A 23,427-nucleotide genomic window follows, 5' to 3' on the forward strand; every position below is an offset into this window, starting at 1 on the left:
TATGATTTTACTTCGTCCCATAATAGTAAATGTTTCCCTTTTCCTTTAATATATAGTCTGCTATATCTGATTTTTCAAGCTCTCAATGTACTACGGCTTTTCGATGTTCTTCTAACCGTACTTTTAGTGGACGACACGTCTCACCTTTGTATAGTTTTCCACATTTACATGGGATTTTATATACACAGTTCTTATTCATGATTTTTTTGTAGGGGGTTTGACACTCAAGCTATTTACGGAGAGTTGAATCACTCCTGAATACTGTCCTGATGTCATATGGTATACAAACTGTGATGAGTTTCTGAGTCGTGTCCTTTTGTGTCTGGTGCAGATTTCTTTGAGCTGATACCATGCTTTCTGGATAGTTGTTTCGGTGGAAGGTTTCTCTTAAACTGTCCATCGCCTCTTGATAGGCACTGCTGTTACTACATATTGCTTTTGCCCGGTGTTGAAGGCCACGGACGATTCTTTTTTTCTTTTTACATGATATGAATGGTAGAAGTTGAAGTTTACGTGCTGTTCAGTGAAAGTTGGCTTTCGGTATACAGATGACATAAACCCCTGACCTGAATGAAAACAACGAACAGTTTATTTAGAAATGTTTTCCACCCACTTCCAGAAAGAATTCGTGTTTGTCTCCATTTGTCCCGAATCAAACTTTTCAAAAATGAAAACCAAAAGAAACTAAAATGCAGAAATGTCGAAATATGCTTAGTAATCAAAGCCACCTGTGTTACGTTCGAAAATCAGTGTATCTGAACTTTCAAACAAAAAAAAAAACAGTATTTTCTTTTTTTCATTTGTTAACCCCAAACAAGGCAGGTACCACTTGGACACAACGTACTACTATTTGAGACCACACCTACATGGCCACTATGTGGGGAGTTGAGCAGCGAGATGTCTTTTCACATTACACTTGAGCTTCTACATGTCATTACAGTCAGAGAAACAGGAAACCGAGAGGGAATTCCAAAGTCTAGCAGTTCAGGGAAAAACTATCGGAGTAGAAAGCTTGCCAGCATTTAGGGATCTCTACAGTAAAAGGGTGGGAGTTTGCTGCTTGTCGGGTTAATTGGGTATATTTACATCGAGGGAGCACGAGTGTTACGACTTCGTCAGGGCACAGTTTATTAAAATACTTGTAAAACGGGCACAGCGATGCAACATGGCAGCGATGGGACAGAAACCGAGGTCTGGCTGATATTGCTGAACCTGTTAAGACGGAGACTCTGTTTAGGACTGTCTAAAAGCGAGAAACTAGTGGCAGATGCACCAGCCCAGAGGTGTAGACGAAAGATGGCTTTGTAGATATATAGGGCACTGTGAGGACTGAGTAACCTTCTAGCATGGTAGAGGGAGCCCACCTTTTTTTTTATTTTACTTGGGAATCACCACTTATCAAGACCCGAAAAGTGAATGAATGTAAGATGGTAGTGAATAATCGTTAATCGTGTTGATTGGGTAGAATTTGCAGCAATCTTGGCAACATCCTCAATGTATTTGTTCCAATTCATATTGCCTATGAATATTAAGTCGAGTAGTCTAAATGAAGAGCGTATTATTAATCATGGCGATCAGCAGTTAAGAAGGTTTCTTGTAATTGTTAAAGGAAAGAAGTTTAGACTTAGTAGCATTAAATGTTACCATTCATTTACATCCCCATTCCACTACAGAGTCGATGTCGTTTTCTAAGGTTTTAGCGTTAGATATGTGTACTTTTGTTTTTCCCTCGTGTCTTTTATACAGCAATTTTGCCAAGGAGGTTGCTTATAAATATCAGGAATAATAAAAGTCCATTTATATCATGTTGCTTTGATATGTGACCATTGTGGGCAATCTAGATTTTTCTCTTGTCTAAGAAGGATCTAATGAGTATTTGCATAGTAATAGCATATGATTTAATTTTCATGATAAGACCGTGCCAAACCTTGTGAAAGGTTTTAGATATATCAAGGCCTACTGCCCTAGCCGCCTCTGCCTTATCCAGCGAGTGATGTATCCATTGAGAGATTACAGTTAAGGTATCTGCAGTAAAAACGAATTTGCCTAAATCCATACTGACGGTCAAAAAGAAATTTAGTATCTATGAGGTGATTGGCTTGGTTGATTAAAGACTCAAAGATTGTGGCTAAGAGAAGAAAGAGGCTAATGAGGTGATAACTAGGGTTGTGACAACAGCATATTCTTTTCCATTGTTTTAACTCTTGAGTATATATCCGTTGATATCTTATATGTTTTTATATCGACGAATGTGGTTCTCGGTTGATTAACTGTGCCTAACTGTGTCAGATATATACCAGCGAGTCAAAAGAACATGAAGAATATTCTGTGGTCACAGTCCTAGTGATAACTAAGTGGGTCAGTTCTTTCACCAGAATTCTTGACTACTGCTCCTACAAAAGCGACTTACCAACAGCCAGGGAAGCAAGATTCAATAAGACAAGAAAATCATTACAATATTGTTTCACTTGCAACTAACAAGTCAACATTTTTAGTGGCTTACTCATAAGATATATTCATATAAAAAATATAGCAAAAAAATTTTGAACAACTGATATGGTTCAACTAACTGATGCACACCGCCAACATTCTTCTCGTTATGAAGTTCAAGTGTAATGTGAACAAATATCTATCTGCTCAACTGCCTTCATAGTATCCCTGCAACTTATGCCACCGATAGTAGCCCCCTTCATCAAAGTGGCACTGTGACTTGCTTGAGGTGAAAATGAATAATAAAAAAAGATTACCTTCCTACTGTGTTTATCTTAAGACATATTTTCATAGTTTCGTATCTCAATGAATGTTAATTTATTATTATTATTATTATTAATAATAATAATAATAATAATAATAATAATAATAATAATAATATATTAATAATAATAATAATTCTGATTTCGTTTATGAACGTCTCTCTGGAAAGGGATGATATTCATTTCCAGAGGATTTCCCTCAATCCCGGCTCCAAACCAGGAGCTTCAAAGATCAAGGGTTTTTCTAAGGATGTCCGTGGTACCTACAATTGCAGAGGTTTAAAGGCCACCTAAAACATCGGGGATTTGTAGTTTTTTCAATTGTCCTTCCAGACGACTTGATACTACTCCTAGTGTACCAACTACGACCGAGATTATTTGTATTTTAACCCCTTGTATACACCTTATCTCCAAGGCCAATGGAGCATAATTGCCACACTTATCGTTCTCCTTCTCTCTTTCACATTCCTGTCCCAGGGTATTGAAAAGCCCACAATCTGCCAGTGTTTTGAAACTTTGTCAATGACGACCAAATCCAGACGATTATGTTCCAATTGCTTGGTCGTTCTGACACTTTTGTCCCACCATACTTCTACCTTGCCATCCTCACTTGTTCCCACTTCATCAGACACTTCCTCAAACCATTTTCCAGCACACTTCACCCCAACCTTCTTACCCACCTCCAAATATATCCGGAGTCCCATGCAATCGTGTCTTTTGTGGTACTCTCTCTGGGCCAGTCAACTACACTTCTGCAAGATGCGCAATTGACTCTGAGGTCTTACTACAAATCCGGCATTCTGCAGCAATTTCATCTCCTAGAACCACTTTTTTGAACAATCGTGTTCCTAATGCTTGCTCTTGTACTGCACAAACAAAAGCTTCAGTACTCTTAGCCAGATACCCAGCTCTAAGCCATTGCCATGATCTTTCATCAGCCACTTCTGCTATATCCTGGAAGAACCATCCATGCATTTTCTTCCTAGCCAGTTCCTCTGCCCTTTCTCTATCCATACGTTTCACATAATCAGCCTTGGTCTCACATACCTCCACTTCATTGCCACAACCTTTAGCATCCACTCCTCACTTCTAGCCACATGCTCCTTCAATGACATCTCCTCGGTCCTAACAAAATCTTTTACACTTTTCAATTCTCTCCCACCGTCTTTCCTCTTTTGACCCAGCCATGTTATACAACTTCGAATGTGAAATATACCAAACATTGCTAAAACTTTTCTTGTTTTTATATCGATGGCATGCAATTCCTTGTAAGACCATTATAAAATTCCCGCACTGTATCTCAAAACACTGACTGCCCATGCATTCACTGCTTTCATTAGGTTTCATCCATACAGTTTCGACTTTGCAATTAGTTTCACTCTTCTAAGATACTCCTTCCTGTCCTTCTCCTTCATTTCTCTGTTCATGATGCCTACACCCCCCCCAACACTCCCAAATAATTATACCTTGTATCTTCTATTTCTTTCATGGTCTCTCCATTTGGCAGCACTATTCCATTCGAATGAACCTTTACTCCTCTTTTCATCACCAGCACCGCACATTTACTAATCCCCAAACTCCATCCCAATGTCTTCTGAGTATGTCCCCATAAGTTCTACCAGTCTCTCCATTTCCTTTTCATTTCTACCGAATATTTTTAAATCATCCATAAACAGTAGATGGTTGAGGCATCTGTTACTAGATCCAAAGTTATACCCCATCTAATAATAATAATAATAATAATAATAATAATAATAATAATAATAATAATATCATCATCATCATCATCATCATCATCATCATCATCATCATCATCATCATCATCATCATCATTCGCTTCGGACGTTACCATGTTGACCATCCCCTAAAAGGAAGGTGAATTTCTTTTATCCAATCAGGATATAGCTAGTGTTTTCATTCTTCCAATCAAAGTGTGGTTAGATTTTAACCAATTTTTTTTTGCTTTATTAAACTCAAATGTTTATTAGCCATTTGCAATATTCCACTTTCCTTTTAAGGGATGATCAACATGATAACGACCGAAACGAATACGGATATTATTATTATTATTATTATTATTATTATTATTATTATTATTATTATTATAAACAGAATGCACTGGAAATCGAGGGGGAGGTGGTCAATCACTCTACAAAAAATATCTGTGCTCATGTGAGAACTTCTAATAATAATAATAATAATAATAATAATAATAATAATAAGTTCTCACATCATCATCATCATCATCATCATCATCTTACTACTACAACTACTTATTATTTATTTTTTTATTTTAAAAAAAATTTATTTTAAAGTTTTTCATTTTTTGTATATCATCTTATTTTTAATATTTTATTTCATTTTTATTTTACCACCTTCGAGCTCTATATGCAAGTTATATTGATTGTTATATTTATAATTTATTTTTCCGTTAAATATACTTTTTATACGTTCAACTGATTTACATTAGACTTTAGTTGCAAACGAAACAATATTGTAATAAATCTCTTTTTGAAATGTAATTAACTACAAAATAAGGAGACTTGATTTTTGAAACTTTGAAAGCTATTATATATGCTCTTAAAAGACATTCATTGAGCTTAAAGTTTATTATTTTAACTAGTTGGAAATAGGGTACGATCATGAATATCTCCATTATCAAATAATCATTATACACCGTGAACTTTACTTTATGTATGAAAAGCAAAGAGGAAGGATATAACATATGAGAAATATTTATCATTTATATGTATCTGATATAAATATATAAAAAAGAATTATATAAAGAAATTTAAAATAATACAATGGAAGTTTGGAATCAAGTCTCCCCTTACTGTTATTTCAGATCATTTGAAATCATATTAGCAAGTTTTAGTCTCCCTTCCATCAAGGGCAGAGGTTTTGGAGCAGAATATATATATATATATATATATATATATATATATATATATATATATACTCGGGTTTTTTTTTATTCAAAAGTAATGGACTAATGAATTCAACGAGGTTGTTAGATAGTGCTCAATAAAAAGAGCTGATAATACTTGTTTATTGTTATATAAACATGGTCACATCCTGCTGCTACAAATAGCCACTTGTTTCAATCAAACAACAGATATCATCAGACAGCAACTTGACTATTCAAAAGTTCAATGAATAATATTCATTGCACTTTTGAATAGTCAAGTCGCTGCCTGATGATATCTGTTGTTTGATTGAAACAAGTGGCTATTTGTAGCAGCAGGATGTGACCATGTTTATATAACAATAAACAAGTATATATATATATATATATATATATATATATATATATATATATATATATATATATATATATATATATATATATATATATCCCAGCTAAATAAAATTGCTCAATATAGAGCAAATAAATCAGGAATTTAAAATTTGTGATTTGAAAAAGTTAAATTTCACATATAGAGATTTTATTGTATGCAAGACAAAGAATACAGTACCCAAAGAATACAGTACCCAATTCTCTTCCTGATCTACATCAATGATCTCTCAAAACACATACTTAAATCATTCGTTGACATCTATGCTGATGACACGACCATCTATGGAAACACATCAAAGGCCGTAAATGACAAAGTTCTCTCTAATTCTCTCTCCTCTAATCTTGAGTGCATGGTACAATGGGGGAAGAGGTGGCTGGTCACTTTTAATGCATCTAAAATCAAGCTTCTATCTTTACATCATCAACGCTCTGATCCCCATCTGGCATCAATTGAAATGGATGGCTCTCATCTTGGGGAGGCTCCATGTTTTGACAAGCTTCTGGGTTTGACCTTTACTCCTGATCTGAAATGGAACAAGTACATCAAATCTGTTGCCAGGGACGCTGGGAAAATAGTGGGATCCTTCTACCACTCCAGAACATATCTCACTACTAATGCAATTCTCTCTGTATAAAAGCCAAGTACGTCCAAGTATGGAGTACTGCTGCCACATCTGGGCAGGAGCTGCTAAAAACAGCCTGTTCTGCCTTGACAGAGTACAAAATAGACTTTGTGGCTTAGTAGGGGATGCCCTTTTCTATTCCCTGCAACCTCTCTCCCACAGAAGAAACGTTGCGAGCATGTCTTTGTTTTATCGTTATTTCCATGGCAGTTGCTCGTCTGAGCTCTAATCCCTTGTCCCCCCTCGCCAATCTTTCACGAGAAACACCCGTCTGGCTGAAACTACTGTCAATAATTTTCCCCACTCTTTATCTGTGCCTAAATCCAAACATAGATTCCATGAGCAAAGCTTCTTTCTTAGAACTGAACGCCTGTGGAACTCTCTGCCGCTTGCCTGTTTCCCACCTGACTACAACTTGGACGTCTTCAAGTTTAACATAAACAAACTCCTGACAAACCGCCCCCTTAAGTAAGACACTCTATCAAAACCCCTAATACTAATGATTACTACAATACTATTTCATTGATTACTGTACATGCAATAACCCTTATCCCTGAGTGGCTTTCAGGCCTTGATAAGTGGTGACCCTCATGTAAAAAAAATATATATATATTTCCTTAACCCATGAGTTTTCGATGTTTATACATCTCGGAGGAAAAATATTAGCAAATATTATAAAAGGTTTGCACCTGATTTGCTAAAGGTAATAAACATAGAAAATTAAATTAAATGTTTTTACATTTTTTAAATCATTTTAGCTACATAGAATAAGGGAAATTGGATACTGATGCAGCAAAAAAAAAAAAAAGAAAAAAAAGGATATTGAACTTCAAATCGAAAGTGTATGCTAACTCCTGTAATGGAAGCTCTTGGTAATCGGCAGGTAAAAAGATCCAACACGTATTGTAATAAATCCAAGGAAGCTGGTAATAATCCAATATATACATATTTCCGCAGTTTTTCTTTAATTTGATTGGATATCTGGCAACTCTTTGATTATATCAATCCGGTAAAAATTGTTTTCATATATATTAGTTTCAAAATTCAGTTCAAGTTTTCAATCAATTTGTGAATAAAAATCAAAAGTTATCTGTAGACATGCAAATAAAATTAAATTAAAATTAAATAAAAATGAAAATAATTAAATAAAAGAATTGTTTATCAAACCAAAGCAAAATAGTCTTAAAAAATCAGATGCAGTTTTTGTTATCAAGATTATATTTGTAAATCAGCACAAGTGAAAATGTTATAACGTTATATTATTATTAAAATTGCAAAATTTAAATTTTATCTTCTAAAAATAAGGAAGTGGTAGGAGGATTTAGCTTGACAGGGGGAGAAATAGAAATAAAAATAAAAATAAAAATAAAATAAAATAAAGGGAGCGTCTAACTTATTAATCTTGAATATGAAATGTCTAGATTACTTGTAAACACCTACATGGTTTTGTTTAGGGGACTTACCCCTGCCCCACCATCGTCTAACTTCATTGGGGCATATTTCAGTTCGGCACCAGGGCGATCCGAAATATTCTTCATGCCACGCTATTGAAATTCACACGGCGTAGACCCACAATGTATAACATTAATAGTTTTCTTCGTTTTCTTCTTTCATATAAATTTCCAGGCCTTTTTTGCACATGCATTTAAAATTATCATAGACTCTTGAAAATTCAGTGTGTTATTGCTATACATCTTATGAGATAACTGACCAATTTGTATGATTTCAGGTTAAAATGACCAGTTACAGTAGGAATTGGAGTACACCTTATTAAAATCCGAATGACGTGAGGACACTTTAGAAGAACAATATGCAATAAAATTCTGTTTTAAACTTGCAAAAATGCCACAGAAACGTATGGAATGCTTCAGACTGCTTTTAGATCATCTTGCCTGATTCAAACATTAGTTTTTTAGTGGCATAAGAGATTAAATGAAGGCAGAGAGTCTTTGAGGGATAATGAGAGGTGTGGGAGGAGTAAGAAAGTCAGAACATGAGAGTTGATTGGCCAAATGAATAATTTCATGGCTAAAGATCGTCGTGTATCTATAGACATATAAATCAACTGTTTGATGTCAGTGTGGGAACTGTACACAAAATTATTTGCAAAGAACTGAAAATACGGGAGATTTGTGTGAATGTACCAATCCACAACTCCATCCTTGTTACAAACTATTTGACCAAGACTGGCATCAGGACAGTTTCTCATCCTCCATATAGTCCAAACCTTGCTCTCTGTGATTTTGGTTCTTCCCTAAGCTCAAGGAAAAATTTAGAGGCTGTTGTTGTGAGACAATGGAGGAGATGAAAGAAGCTATGACAAGGGTTACTGACACGCTCACACAAGAGAATTTCTATGGGGCCTTCCAGAATTTGTTGGAATTGTACAAGTACATTGCAGTCGGTGGAGATAATTTCGAAGGCGACTAGAGTTTTATGTATATACTATTATTAAAAGTTTTATGTATATACTATTATTAAAAGTTTTATGTATATACTATTATTAAAAGTTTTATGTATATACTATTATTAAAAGTTTTATGTATATACTATTATTAAAAGTTTTATGTATATACTATTATTAAAAGTTTTATGTATATACTATTATTAAAAGTTTTATGTATATACTATTATTAAAAGTTTTATGTATATACTATTATTAAAAGTTTTATGTATATACTATTATTAAAAGTTTTATGCATATACTATTATTAAAAGTTTTATGCATATACTATTATTAAAAGTTTTATGTATATACTATTATTAAAAGTTTTATGTATATACTATTATTAAAAGTTTTATGTATATACTATTATTAAAAGTTTTATGCATATACTATTATTAAAAGTTTTATGCATATACTATTATTAAAAGTTTTATGTATATACTATTATTAAAAGTTTTATGTATATACTATTATTAAAAGTTTTATGTATATACTATTATTAAAAGTTTTATGCATATACTATTATTAAAAGTTTTATGCATATACTATTATTAAAAGTTTTATGCATATACTATTATTAAAAGTTTTATGTATATACTATTATTAAAAGTTTTATGTATATACTATTATTAAAAGTTTTATGTATATACTATTATTAAAAGTTTTATGTATATACTATTATTAAAAGTTTTATGTATATACTATTATTAAAAGTTTTATGTATATACTATTATTAAAAGTTTTATGTATATACTATTATTAAAAGTTTTATGTATATACTATTATTAAAAGTTTTATGTATATACTATTATTAAAAGTTTTATGTATATACTATTATTAAAAGTTTTATGCATATACTATTATTAAAAGTTTTATGCATATACTATTATTAAAAGTTTTATGTATATACTATTATTAAAAGTTTTATGTATATACTATTATTAAAAGTTTTATGTATATACTATTATTAAAAGTTTTATACATATACTATTATTAAAAGTTTTATGCATATACTATTATTAAAAGTTTTATGTATATACTATTATTAAAAGTTTTATGTATATACTATTATTAAAAGTTTTATGCATATACTATTATTAAAAGTTTTATGTATATACTATTATTAAAAGTTTTATGTATATACTATTATTAAAAGTTTTATGTATATACTATTATTAAAAGTACCCATACGAAAAAAGTCTGGAAACTTATTGAAGGTATCTCATATTGGAGCTTTTAGACTATTTTCGTGTTTTTAATGTTTGCAGCACAATAGCCATAGCCGAAATGTTTACATGGTATTGTTCTATGAACAGCTGTTTCTGTTTAAAGGGTTTCCCAATGTCATAACAATCCCCCCAACACGCTTCTTGAAAGAGTTTGTATATTGACATTACTCCAACCCTGTTTACTTGTCAAACATGACTTCCTGTTTAATCTGCCTAACGGTTACCGAACCTGCATCCGAGATCTATACTTATGTTCAACCAAACCTAGCAAGCTGTTACCCTGACTTCAGTGATGTCCACTTTTGACCACTAACATTGAAAAAATAACCTGACCAGACACTCCCAGAACAGCCCCCCCCCGCTTCGGCGGCACGGGGGACAAGATCAAAGTGTAGTATCTGTTCCGACAGATGCTGCAAGCTATGACTAGCAAAGACCATTTATATTGATATATATAGAGAGAGAGGGAGAGAGAGGGAGGGAGGGAAGGAAAGTAATCTACAGATAGATTTACGTTTCCCTCCCCCCTTCCCTCCATCTCCACATTAAAAAACGGCCTTGTGCCTAATTTGCTCAGTGGGGAAGCAAATAAATATCTCAAAGTGTAGTATCTGTTCCGACAGATGCTGCAAGCAAAGACCAGCAAAGACCATATATGGGGGTAACCCCATATATCTGACCTTGGTCAATGTAGGGGCAACCCTTCATACCAACAGTTACTATCCAGCTCCCATTTCCCACCTCTCGGGAGCTGGTCCCCCTTTTCCCTCCCCCCTCCCTCTCTCTCCACATTAAAAAACGGCCTTGTGCCTAATTTGCTCAGTGGGGAAGCAAATAAACCCAACTTACTACACACTCCCTGCCAACCCTTCTAGTGACACAGGCAGCTGAAGCAGCCCCTTTTTGTTACTTTTATGGTGCAATAAATAATCTTTATTTACAAATTTTACTTTTTTTTTTTTCAATTTGTCTTGTGCAAAATTATGAATCCCACTCATTTATTTATACTTTTTATTTATTACTTTTTATTTATACTTTTATTCAATTAACAAAGATTCGCATTGAGTTTAGAGTCAACAAGGGAAGCATGGATGTTCCCCCGTAAGTGCACAGTGAATGAGGCATAAAAAAATGAATAAGTTCAGTATTTGCCCCCATTTAGCCCTAAAAGTCCTCAGGGGACGTCAAATCCTGGTGAAAATGAACAAAAGGCCTTAACATATGTAAATTTGAGTTCTGCACCATGCAAAAAAGAAATGACTAAGTCCATCATTTGCCCCCACCCCCACCATTTAGCCCCCAATTCTCCAAGGTCTTAACATATTTAAATTTGAGTTCAGCACCATGCAAAACTGCTAAACAGACATACACAGAACATTTTGGACAAATATGATAAAATAGTCCCCAAAATGGAGTGTTTTTATTAGCCCTAAAAGAGCCCCTGGGGCACATCCAAGAGTTATCACAAAGTATAGACAAACAAAATTATATAGAAATCAGTTAGTTACAACTTTTCAGAAAGTTTTATAAAAATCCAGAGCATATCTTTTTTTTAATAAGCACAAAAGTGTAAATTTTAGCCATTTTAACTCGAAAGGCACCCCTTTTCTTGGGAAAATTACTTTTGGGGAAAACATTGCGATGAGATGTGTTATTTGGTGATGTCTGTTTTCCAGAAGCATTTTTGAACTTCATAATATTGCTGGAATTATTATTGTCCACGAGCATCCGATTCGTCTCTTCGTAACAGAGCAATGCCACTTTAAATTCACTGAAATTTATGGGTTTGTCTTTTTGCGTTATAACAGTTGTAAATGGTTTAAAATCGGCTGGAAGTCCCTTGAGGATCATTGATATTAACAGGCTATCGCTTATTATTTCACCTGAGAGTTTTAAGGCATTGGCGGTTGTTTCTGCCCTTATAACGTAGTCGGTAATAGTTTCATCCTCGTTACGCTTTAGAGACGTTAGTTCTTTTGTTTTTTTACATAGGCATCATCACTTATCAAGGCCTTGAGGGATCTCGAGGATAAGGGGTAAAGAGTGTATAGTAGAAATTGGACAATATAGTAACTGTTAGTAATGGAAATTCGGTAAATTTGTTAACTTATATAGAACGGCTCATAAAAAACTTATTTACATTAGACTTGAAGACAACCATATTGTAATCAGCTGGAAAGCAGGAAAACGGAAGACAATTCCAAAGGTGTGCAGTTCTAAGAAAGAAGCTTTGTTTATGGAATCTATGTTTAGGTTTAGGTACAGATAAAGAGTGGGAGAAATTATTGATAGTGATTTCTGCTAGATGGGTGTTTCTTGTGAAAGTTTGGCGAGGGAGGGACCATAGATTGGAGCTCGGCCGAGCACTTGCCATGAAAATAACGATAAAGCAGAGACAAACTCGCAACATTTCTTCTATGAGAAAGAGGTTGCAGGGAAGAGAAAAGGACATCCCCTACGAGACTACAAAGTCTACTTTGAACTCTATCAAGGCAGGATAAGTCCTTTCTAGCAGCTCCTGCCCAGATGTGGAAACAGTACTCCATACTTGGACGTACCTGGCTCTTATATAGATAGAGAATTGCATCAGCAGTGAGATATCTACTGGATCGATAGAAGGATTCCACCATTTTTCCAGTGGTATTGGCAACGGATTTAATGTATGTGTTCCATTTAAGATCCGGAGTAAAAACCAAGCCAATAAGCCTGTCAAAACATGAAGCCTCCCCAAGACGAGAGCCACTCATTTCAATTGATGCCAGATGGGGATTAGAGCGTTTATGATGTAAAGATAAAAGCTTGATTTTGGATGCGTTAAAAGTAACCAGCCACTCCGTTCCCCATTGTACCACATGCTCAAGATCACTATTTTTCATCTAACAATATAATTTTTAACACTATTATTCATCTAACAGTATAATTTTTAACACTATTATTCATTTAACAATATGATTTTTACACTATAATTCATCTAACAATATAATTTTTAACACTTTTATTTATCTAACAATATAATTTTTAACATTATTATTCATCTAACAATATAATTTTTTAACACTTTTATTCATCTAACAATATAATTTTAACACTATAATTCATCTAACAATATAATTTTTAACACTATTATTCAACTAACAATATAATTTTTAACACTTTTATTCATCTAACAATATAATTTTTTAACACTTTTATTCATCTAAAAATATAATTTTTAACACTATTATTCATCTAACAATATAATTTTTAGCACTATTATTCATCTAACAATATAATTTTTAACACTATTATTCATCTAACAATATAATTTTTAACACTTTTATTCATCTAACAATATAATTTTTTCACACTTTTATTCATCCAACAATATAATTTTTACACTATTATTCATCTAACAGTATAATTTTTAACACTATTATTCATTTAACAATATAATTTTTAACACTATAATTCATCTAACAATATAATTTTTTAACACTTTTATTCATCTAAAAATATAATTTTTAACACTATTATTCATTTAACAATATAATTTTTAACACTATTATTCATCTAACAATATAATTTTTAACACTTTTATTCATCTAACAATATAATTTTTAACACTATAATTCATCTAACAATATAATTTTTAACACTATTATTCATCTAACAATATAATTTTTAACACTATTATTCATCTAACAATATAATTTTTAACACTATAATTCATCTAACAATATAATTTTTAACACTATAATTCATCTAACAATATAATTTTTAACACTATTATTCATCTAACAATATAATTTTTTAACATTTTTATTCATCTAAAATATAATTTTTAACACTATTATTCATTTAACAATATAATTTTTAACACTATTATTCATCTAACAATATAATTTTTAACACTATTATTCATCTAACAATATAATTTTTAACACTTTTATTCATCTAACAATATCATTTTTTAACACTTTTATTCATCTAAAAATATAATCTTTAACGCTATTATTCATTTAACAATATAATTTTTAACACTATTATTCATCTAACAATATAATTTTTAACACTGTTATTCATTTAACAATATAATTTTTAACACTGTCTTTTATCTAACAATATAATTTTTAACACTGTTTTTCATCTAACAATATAATTTTTAACATTATTATTTATCTAACAATATAATTTTTAACAGTGTTTTTCATCTAACAATATAATTTTTAACATTATTATTTATCTAACAATATAATTTATAACACTGGTTTTTCATCTAACAATATACCTTTTTACACTATTATTCATTCATGAATCAATACTCACCATTCTACATACTATTAAGTTCATCCATGAATACCTGTATATTTCGGTAAATGTTGCAGATAATTAATCGTATTATATTCTATTATAAAGAATGTTTTTGTAGAGGCGGCAAACTTTAAATGAATATAAATCACAGAAAAAGATTTCAAATATGTGGTTTATTCCGAAAGATTTATATTTGGCATTCATAATTTAAATACAGTTTTGAACATTTTCACAAACTCCACGCATTAAATTAGACTGTATTTCAGCCATAACGAGTCGAATGTTGTTTTTCAATTGGTCTATTTGATCTGACTTAGCGTAAATATTGGACTTTGCATATCCCCAAAGAAAATAATAGGATGGGGTTAAATCGCACGAACGATGTAGCCAAGTCCATTTCGTGAAATGGTCTCACTAAATTTTTTTTTTTTTTTTTTTTTTTTACAAAGGCATCACCACATTATCAAGGCCCAGAGGCCACTCAAGGATAAGGGTTAAAGAGTGTACAGTAGAAATTGGACAATATAGTAATCATTAGTAATGAAAATTTGGTAAATTTAATAACTTATATGGAACGGCTCATCAAGAACTTATTTACTTTAGACTTGAACACAACCATATTGTAGTCAGCCGGAAAGCAGGAAAACGGAAGACAATTCCACAGGCGTGCAGTTCTAAGAAAGAAGCTTTGTTCATGGAATCTACGTTTAGGTTTAGGCACATATAAAGAGTGGGGGAAATTATTGATAGTGTTTACAGCTAGACGAGTGTTTCTTGTGAAAGTTTGGCATTATTGATCGCATTATTTACAATTTGCAAACGCTGCTAGGGTGTCAGTCTCTTCGTAATGTATTGCTAAACCAAGCTGAACTCAAATTAACCGATAGTTGCTATATCTGCAATTAAAGAAAATAGAGTTGTCAATTTAAAGTTCGCCGCCTCTAAAAAAATGCTTATTATTATAATTTTGTTAAAATAACTTTTTTAATCATTGTTAAAATAACTTTTTTAATCATTGTTTCAGAATTCAAAATAAAAAGTTTGGAAGGCTGGAAGGTCAATACATTCTACGAACTTTACACAAAAGGTAAATATGTCATTTCGATACCAACACAGTAATCCGATGTTACCCGGGAGTAATAAATTAAAAACTGAAACTTTTATTTTTAAAAATTACATTTTCACCCCAAACAAGGCACAGTACCACTTTGATGTAGGGGGCTACTATCTAGGATATAAGTTGCAGGGATACAATGTAGGAAGTTGAGCAGCAAGATGTCTGTTTATATTACACTTGAACTTCTGCATGTCAGTACAGTTGAGGAAGCAAGAATCCGGAAGGGAATTCCAAAGTCTAGCAATTCTGGGGAAGAAACTATTGGAGTAGAAGGCTTTCTGGCATCTGAGGATATCTACTGAGTAGGGGCGGGACTTTGCTGCTTGTCGGGTTTGTCAGGGGTATTTACGTCGGAAGGGTACAAGTGCTTGTAGTTCGTCGGAGCATCTACTATTAAAATACTTGTAAAACAGGCAGAATGATGCAACATTTCGTCAAATGACAGTTCGGGACCTATCAAGTTGTCGACTCTCTTTTGAACCCTGTCCAGGAATGAGATACTAGCAGCAGATGCACTAGCCCAAATTTGACAACAATACTCCATAAATAGACGAATGATGGCCTTGCAGAAGTACAGGATACTCTCAGGCTAAGTAGGTTTCTTTTTTTAATTTTAGACCGTCCTTGCGTTTTTTTTTTGCATTCCATGATAAAATAAAGTTTTTATGCATTCCGTGATAAAATAAAGACCATATAAACAATAACATCCCCAGCAGAAACAATAGGGAGATGACGATGGTCCAGTTAACGACGTGGGCTGATAACCTGGGCGTGCCAAGTTCCAACCCAGTTCGTTCCACAGAAACACTTTCATCTATGGACATTAGCAGCCTTCACGTGGTTCCTCTCGTAACGGTATCGTTCTTGAAAGAATTCTTAATAGAAAGATACGTGTGGAAACAAATAACAGATCATTAGAAATGATGATCAACAAACAACAAAATTATTCGGTATATTTACAGAAATCGAAAGAACATCTTACAGAAGAACCTCCCGGTACAAAAATGGAAAAGTTGCGTTTTTTTTTTTTTTTTTTACATAGGCATCACCACTAATCAAGGCCAAGAGGCTACTCGAGGATAAGGGTTAAATAGTGTACAATAGAAATTGGACAATATAGTAATCGTTAGTAATGGAAATTCGGTAAATTTTTTAACTTATATGGAACGGTTCATCAAAATCTTGTTTACGCTAGACTTGAAGATAACCATATTGTAATTACGTTTTATCTTTTTTTTTATGACGGTTGTTCCAAAAGTAAATCCTCCTATTTTTTATCTCAAAAAGTTGAAGAGCTACAGAAACGGGAGTGGTACTAATTAAACGAACGACTTTTTGAGACCCAGAATTTATTTTTCTAAATAGTTACCACCATTTTCTATGCACTTTCCCCAGCGATGAACGATAACTCTGTATGGGCGTCTGAAGCACACTTTGCTATAAGAGGGTCGTTCCAAAAGTAAAGCCTCGTATTCTTTAACTGAAAAGTTAAAGAGCTACGAAGACGGGAGTTATATCATTAAAACGAATGATCTTTTTGCGATCTAGAATTTATGTTTCTACATAGTCAGTACCATTCTCAATGAACTTTTGTCAGCGATGAACAATGGCTGTGCATGGGCGTCCAGGCCATGCTTTGTAATATGAGGGCCGTTCTAAAAGTAAAGTGTCCTACATTTTTAACTCAGAAAGTTGAAAAGCTACGAAAACGGAAGTGGTGCGATCAAAACAAGCGACCTTTTGTGCTGTAGACTTTATTATTTTGCATAATCACCACGATTCTCAATGCCCTTTTGACAGGAATTCAATGACGCAATTCTACTTCTAACACACGTCCATGATATGTGTTACTTTCTTTGAGTCTCACACCGTCAATATCTGCAACAGAGAGAGGAAACTTTCATGTCGTGAATGCATCAGTTCATTCATCATAACAGAGCAATTTGCAATCCACTCTACTACATTTGAGCGGAATAAAAATAGGAGACATTACTTTTGGAATGCCTTTCGTATACTGTAGATTTTGAGAAATGGCAGAAACCGTTAACGAGTTAACATTATTATATTTCATGTATATTTTTAAAAGTTGGGTTGGGGATATAAGGTAAGTCCTGGAAATAGCAGACACTGTTTAGGAGTGATCATTACTATAAAATGTGAGTTATTTAATTGGTATGTTTTTAATTCAAGTACTTTGATTTTTGTGTTTGTAATGGAATAAACAGCCCAGGCAATGTATCAACGTTTTTATTTTAGAAAGAGGTGAGGCAGCGATAATTGAAGTTAAATTATGAGAAATGATTGTCGAAATTAGTAACATATCCAAGAATTATGAAAAATGATGAAATATAAGTTACTTGATTGGTGTCTTTGCCCTGAAATAAACAGCCCAGAAAATGTCTCAAAGAAATCTGGACCCAACACTAAAAGGACACGACTCAGAAACTCACCACAGTTTGTATATCATATATGAAGGGCTTGTCTGAAAAACTTCATCGAATATGTAATCCATACGACATCAGGACAGTATTCAGGAGTGATTCAACTCTCCGGAAACAGCTTGTGAGAGTCAAGCACCCAACAGCAAAAAATCATGACTAAGAAGTGTGTAAATGTGGAAAACTATACAGATTTGAAACGTGTCGTCAGTTGAAGTACGGTTAGAAGAACATCGAAAAGTCATAGTACGTGGAGAGACTGAAAGTCAGTTATAGCTAACCATATCTGGAAAGAAAAGGGAAACCATCTACCATTATGGGACGAAGTAAAAATTATAGACAGAGAGGAACGGTGGCGAGTAAGACGACTGAAAGAAGCAGCACATATGTTGGGGAATAACCAACTGCTAAATAGACCTAGTATAGAATTCTATACGATATGGGAACCAGTAATTATAAACAATAGATAATATATACAAATAATAAGTAAAAACATTAATATATATACAAGTAATAAGTATAGAGATAGATATACATTAATATATAGTAATAATTAGTAATAAATGGTGATATTTACAACTAGAAATAAAAAGTAGGTTTAAGGCTCCTAAAATTCGTACTAGAATTGTCCACAAGGACTCGTGGCGCAGTGGTTAGAGTACTGGGAAAAATCAATTGTAGGTTGAAAGTTCAATCCTCAGTATGGGCGACCGAAATATACATTTGCGAATTACTTAGGACCTCTATCCAGTCATGGTTGATGGAACAAGAGCACGCTACCCCCATGAAGTAAATAAATAGTTCCGCTCGAAATTCCGTCCAAATTCGACAGAAACATTCTCGATTTCGGCAAGATACACCTGAAGAAGGTCGGAAATTATATCGACCGAAACGTTGTGAAAATCACACTGAAGACGAGAACAGTAGTTCAATGAATAATAATAAAATTTACTATATCTTGTTTGGAAATTTCTTTTTTTCAAAAACTCGGACAAAGATTATTAAACAAAGCAGCAATTAATTTTTTTATGTTTTCTAACAATATCTAATTAATATCGCTTACGTGGATACTTCATTGTAATATACTGGCAAGGAGACTCAACGTTGCCCGGGATTATATGAGAATCAACGAATATCCTACACTTCCAATATTTGCCTACAGTTGATTTTATACGCTGGAGCTTGCGTTAGTTCTTCTTGGAATCTCACAAAATGCTTACTGTAATATATGAAATTGCCTTTTGTGTTGGGGACGGAGCATCTTACCGGATTCCAGCTATTATCCCGCTAGTTCTTGATAAAATACAAAATAATGAAGGTTGGTAAATAATAATAATAATAATAATAATAATAATAATAATAATAATAATAATAATAACAACAACGAAAACAACAATAATAATAACTGAGAGAACAAATTTATCATTCCCTTCATAATCGCGGACTACTCCCAGAGGAACAGAAAGGATGTCAGAAAGGAAAAAGAGGAACGCACGACGTATTATACATAAACAAAAAGATCATGAAGTAGGTAAAAAGGTAGAAAATAGCCATGGTATGGATAGACTATAAGAAAGCATATAACAGGATTCCGCAAGCATGGATAATAGAATGCCTGAGAATGTGCAAAATACCAGGTAAAATAATCAATTTGATAAAAAATGCAATGAAGGCATAGATACTTGAATTGATGGACAATACATAACTGAGATAAAAATACGGAGTTTTTTCCAATGGAATTCCCTATCACCACTACTGTTCATCATAACCATGATTTCCCTGAACAATATATTAAGAAAATGCCAAAACGAACACAAGTTCACTCATACAAATAAAAGAATAAACCACCTAATGTATATGGTTACCCTGGAACTGCTTGTAAAAACTCAGAAGAGCCTAGAGACCCTAATAAAAACAACCAGAATCTTTAGCTAGGATATTCGAATGGAATTCTGTATGGAAAAGTGAGCATTGTTGACCACGAGGAGGGGAAAACTGGAAGCAACAGAAGGTATGGTACTACCAAATCAAACGGAAATGAGGACACTAGGTGAACATGTTAACTACAAATACTTGGGAGTTCTGAAAGCAGACACCAGCAAAACAACAGAAATGAAAGAGATAATTGGAAAGCAATACCTCAGAATGACAAGAAAGCTAAACTTTATAGTAGAAACCTAATTAAAGAATAAACACGTAGGCAGTGTCACTAGTAAGATACTCTGGACCAAAGAAGAACCGAGGAATCTCGATCAAAAGACCGGAAAAATTATGATAAAGCAAAATGCTGGCCGACTCTATGTGAAAAGGAAAGACGGAATAAGAGGGTTGATCTATAGAAGATTGTGTAAATAACACACACACACACACACACACACACGCACACACGCGCACACACACACACACACACACACACACACACACACACACACACACACACACACAAATGAAAAATACGTTATGCAGAATAGCGAAAGAATAATTATTGCAGCAAGAAATACAGAAGAAGCAACAAGATAGAAAAAGAAGAGACAAGAAATATTATGCGGAAAGAAAAATATGAAGAGAAACAGTTACATGAACGATTCATAAGAATTACACAAAATGAGACTAACAAAAACACTTGGAAATGGCTATAAAAAGAAAACCTTAAGAGGGAAACTGAATCACTAATAATAACCATACAAGATAACGCGTTTAGAACCAACTACATCAAAGCAAAGATCCACAAGACACAAGAAAACAGCAAATACAGACTCTGCGGACAAAGAGACGAAACAATAAACCATATAATAAGTGAATGCCGCAACCTATCCAAAAAGGGTATAAACGAGTAAGTGGGAAAGGCAGCACACTTGCAATTATGCAGACGATTGCATCTTGAACACCCAGACAAACAGCACAAGCACAAGCCACCAGCAGTACTGGAAAATGAAAGTCACAAGATCCTATGAGACATGGATATACAAACGGATAAACCCATCCAGGCAAGAAAATTCGATATCATAATAGTTAACAAGAAGGAAAAATCCTACCAGATTGTAGATTTTGTCGTTCCAGGAATCCACAAGAGACAGAAAAACGGAGCAAATACACAGACCTGACCAAAGAGCAAAAATGGATCTGGAAAATGGAGACAGTCAAGATAGCACCACTAATAGTAGAAGAGCTAGGAACAATACCGAAAAACTTTAAAAAAATAAAGAATAGGAGAGATTGGAATCAGAGGAACGGCCAAGAAGTTCCAACGGATAACAATAATGAAAACTGCAAAAATATTAAGGAAAACCCTTGAACGTGTAGATTACCACTCATGAAGTACAGACATAAACTAGACATACAGAAACTGCAACAGAGGTAAAACACAAAAGAAACCTAGCATGGAATCATGAAAATTGGAACTGTATAGAAATGCAATCGCTCTGTTCTGTGTCCTTGCGTCTAAGGAGAAATGTAGTTTTAAAAAATATGTGCGTGTGTGCGTGTGTGTGTGTGTGTGTCCGTCCGCCCATTTTTTAAAACTACATTTTTCTATAGACGCAAGATCGCAGAACAGAGCGATTGCATTTCTTGTGGACCGTAAAATAACTTCTAGGAGCTCAAAATTGAAAAGAAAATGAAACTTGGTAGGCATAAGTCGACTGAAAGTGTCCTCTACGCATACGCAAATATATATACATTTATACGTTAAAGTTGTTGTTTTTTATCTACTTTATTATCCATCTGATGATAGCTCAAACGGTAGAGTGGCAAATGTTTTGGTTTCGATTCTAGTTGATGACACCTAAATCATTTTTTTTACTTTTAAAATCACTGTTACATATTGGATACGATATAATAATCAGTAGAGAATTTACTCTATAATATAAAAATACGAAATTTGCATAAATTAAAATATCATATTTAAGAGTATTTTATGATCGCGTAACACCGGTCGCCTCGCTAGCAGCAGTAGCAGCAGCAACACAGAAGCAGTAATAATAATACTAAGCAGGATCATCAACGTAATAGAAAATGCAATGAGAATATGAAGAATGGAACTGACAGCTGATGGACAACATGTAACAGAAATTAACATACAAAGAGGCATCTTCCAAGGAGACTTCCTATCGCCATTACTGTTCATCATATCTATGATGCCCCTGAACAGTATTCTGAGAAAGTTCCAAGCCGGATACAAGTTTTCTAATACAGAAGAAAAATTGAACCACATATGTACATGGACGATTTGAAACTTTTTGCAAGGACCGAAAAGGAGTTAGAGACACTAATTAACCCTACTAGGATCTTCAGCCAGGATATCCAAATGGAATTTGGAATGGAAAAGTGCGCACTACTAGTTATCAGAAAAGGAAAACTGGAAACGACAGAAGGCATGGAACTACCCAACCAAACAGAGATGAGGGCACTAGGGGAACAAGACGATTAAAATACTTGGGAATTCTGGAAGCAGAAACCATCAAAGCAACAGAAATGAAAGAGAGAATTGGAAAGGAATACCTCAGGAGAACAAGAAAACTCATGGAAACGAAATTATATAGCAGAAACCTAATAAAAAGTATAAATACATGGGAAGCGTCACTAGTAAGATACTCTGAACCGTTTATAGGGTGGACAAAAGAACTGAGACAGCTCAATCAGAAAACCATGAAACTCATGACTATGCACAATGCACTACACCCGGAGAACGATATTGACAGACTCTATGTGAAAAGGAAAGACGGCGGCATAGGACTTGTTTACATAGGCGACTGTGTAAATGACACAAAAAAAAAGAACAAGAAAAATACATAATGCAAAATAGTGAAAGAATAATTATGGCAGCGAGAGAGACTGAAAAAATAAAAAAAATAAAAAAAACAGAAAACAAAGAGACAAAGGACAAAACAGGAAAAGAAAAAAATGGGAAGAAAAACAACACGGAATATTTATAACAATGACAAAAGATGAGAATAACGAGAACACTTGGACGTGGACGCGAAAAGTACATGTAAACCGAAAAACTAAATAACTCTAATAACTGCAGTACAAGATAACTCGATAAGAACCAAGCATATCAAAGCAAAGATCGATAAAACACAAGAAAACTGCAAATGCAGACTCTGTGGACAAAGAGACGAAGCGATAAACCATAAAGTAAGTGAATGCAGCAAACTGACACAAAAGGAATACAAAAACAGGCACGACCAAGTGGTGAGCGCAGTACACTGGGAATTGTGCAAACAACTGCATT

General features: G+C 33.5%; 2 protein-coding genes across 5 annotated transcripts in view; one reads left to right on the top strand and one right to left on the bottom strand.

Annotated features, from left to right (window-relative positions):
- The window catches only part of LOC145278388 (kelch-like protein 26), a 258,637-nt gene that overhangs the window by 183,230 nt on the left and 51,980 nt on the right, over positions 1-23,427 (bottom strand). The window lies entirely within an intron of this gene.
- Positions 1-23,427, top strand: part of LOC145278454 (F-box only protein 31-like) — a 353,462-nt gene that overhangs the window by 111,260 nt on the left and 218,775 nt on the right. For 3 of the 4 annotated variants that reach the window (XM_080130663.1, XM_080130660.1, XM_080130664.1), the window contains exon 2: positions 15,664-15,726. The exons of the other annotated variant lie outside the window; for it this stretch is intronic. In XM_080130663.1, coding sequence (XP_079986789.1) covers positions 15,664-15,726 — 63 coding nt within the window. The remainder of the gene's footprint in view (positions 1-15,663; positions 15,727-23,427) is intronic. 4 annotated transcript variants of the gene reach the window in all.

Source organism: Euprymna scolopes, chromosome 1, assembly GCF_053919585.1.
Source record: "Euprymna scolopes isolate OS-2025 chromosome 1, ASM5391958v1, whole genome shotgun sequence".
NCBI lineage: Eukaryota > Metazoa > Mollusca > Cephalopoda > Sepiida > Sepiolidae > Euprymna > Euprymna scolopes.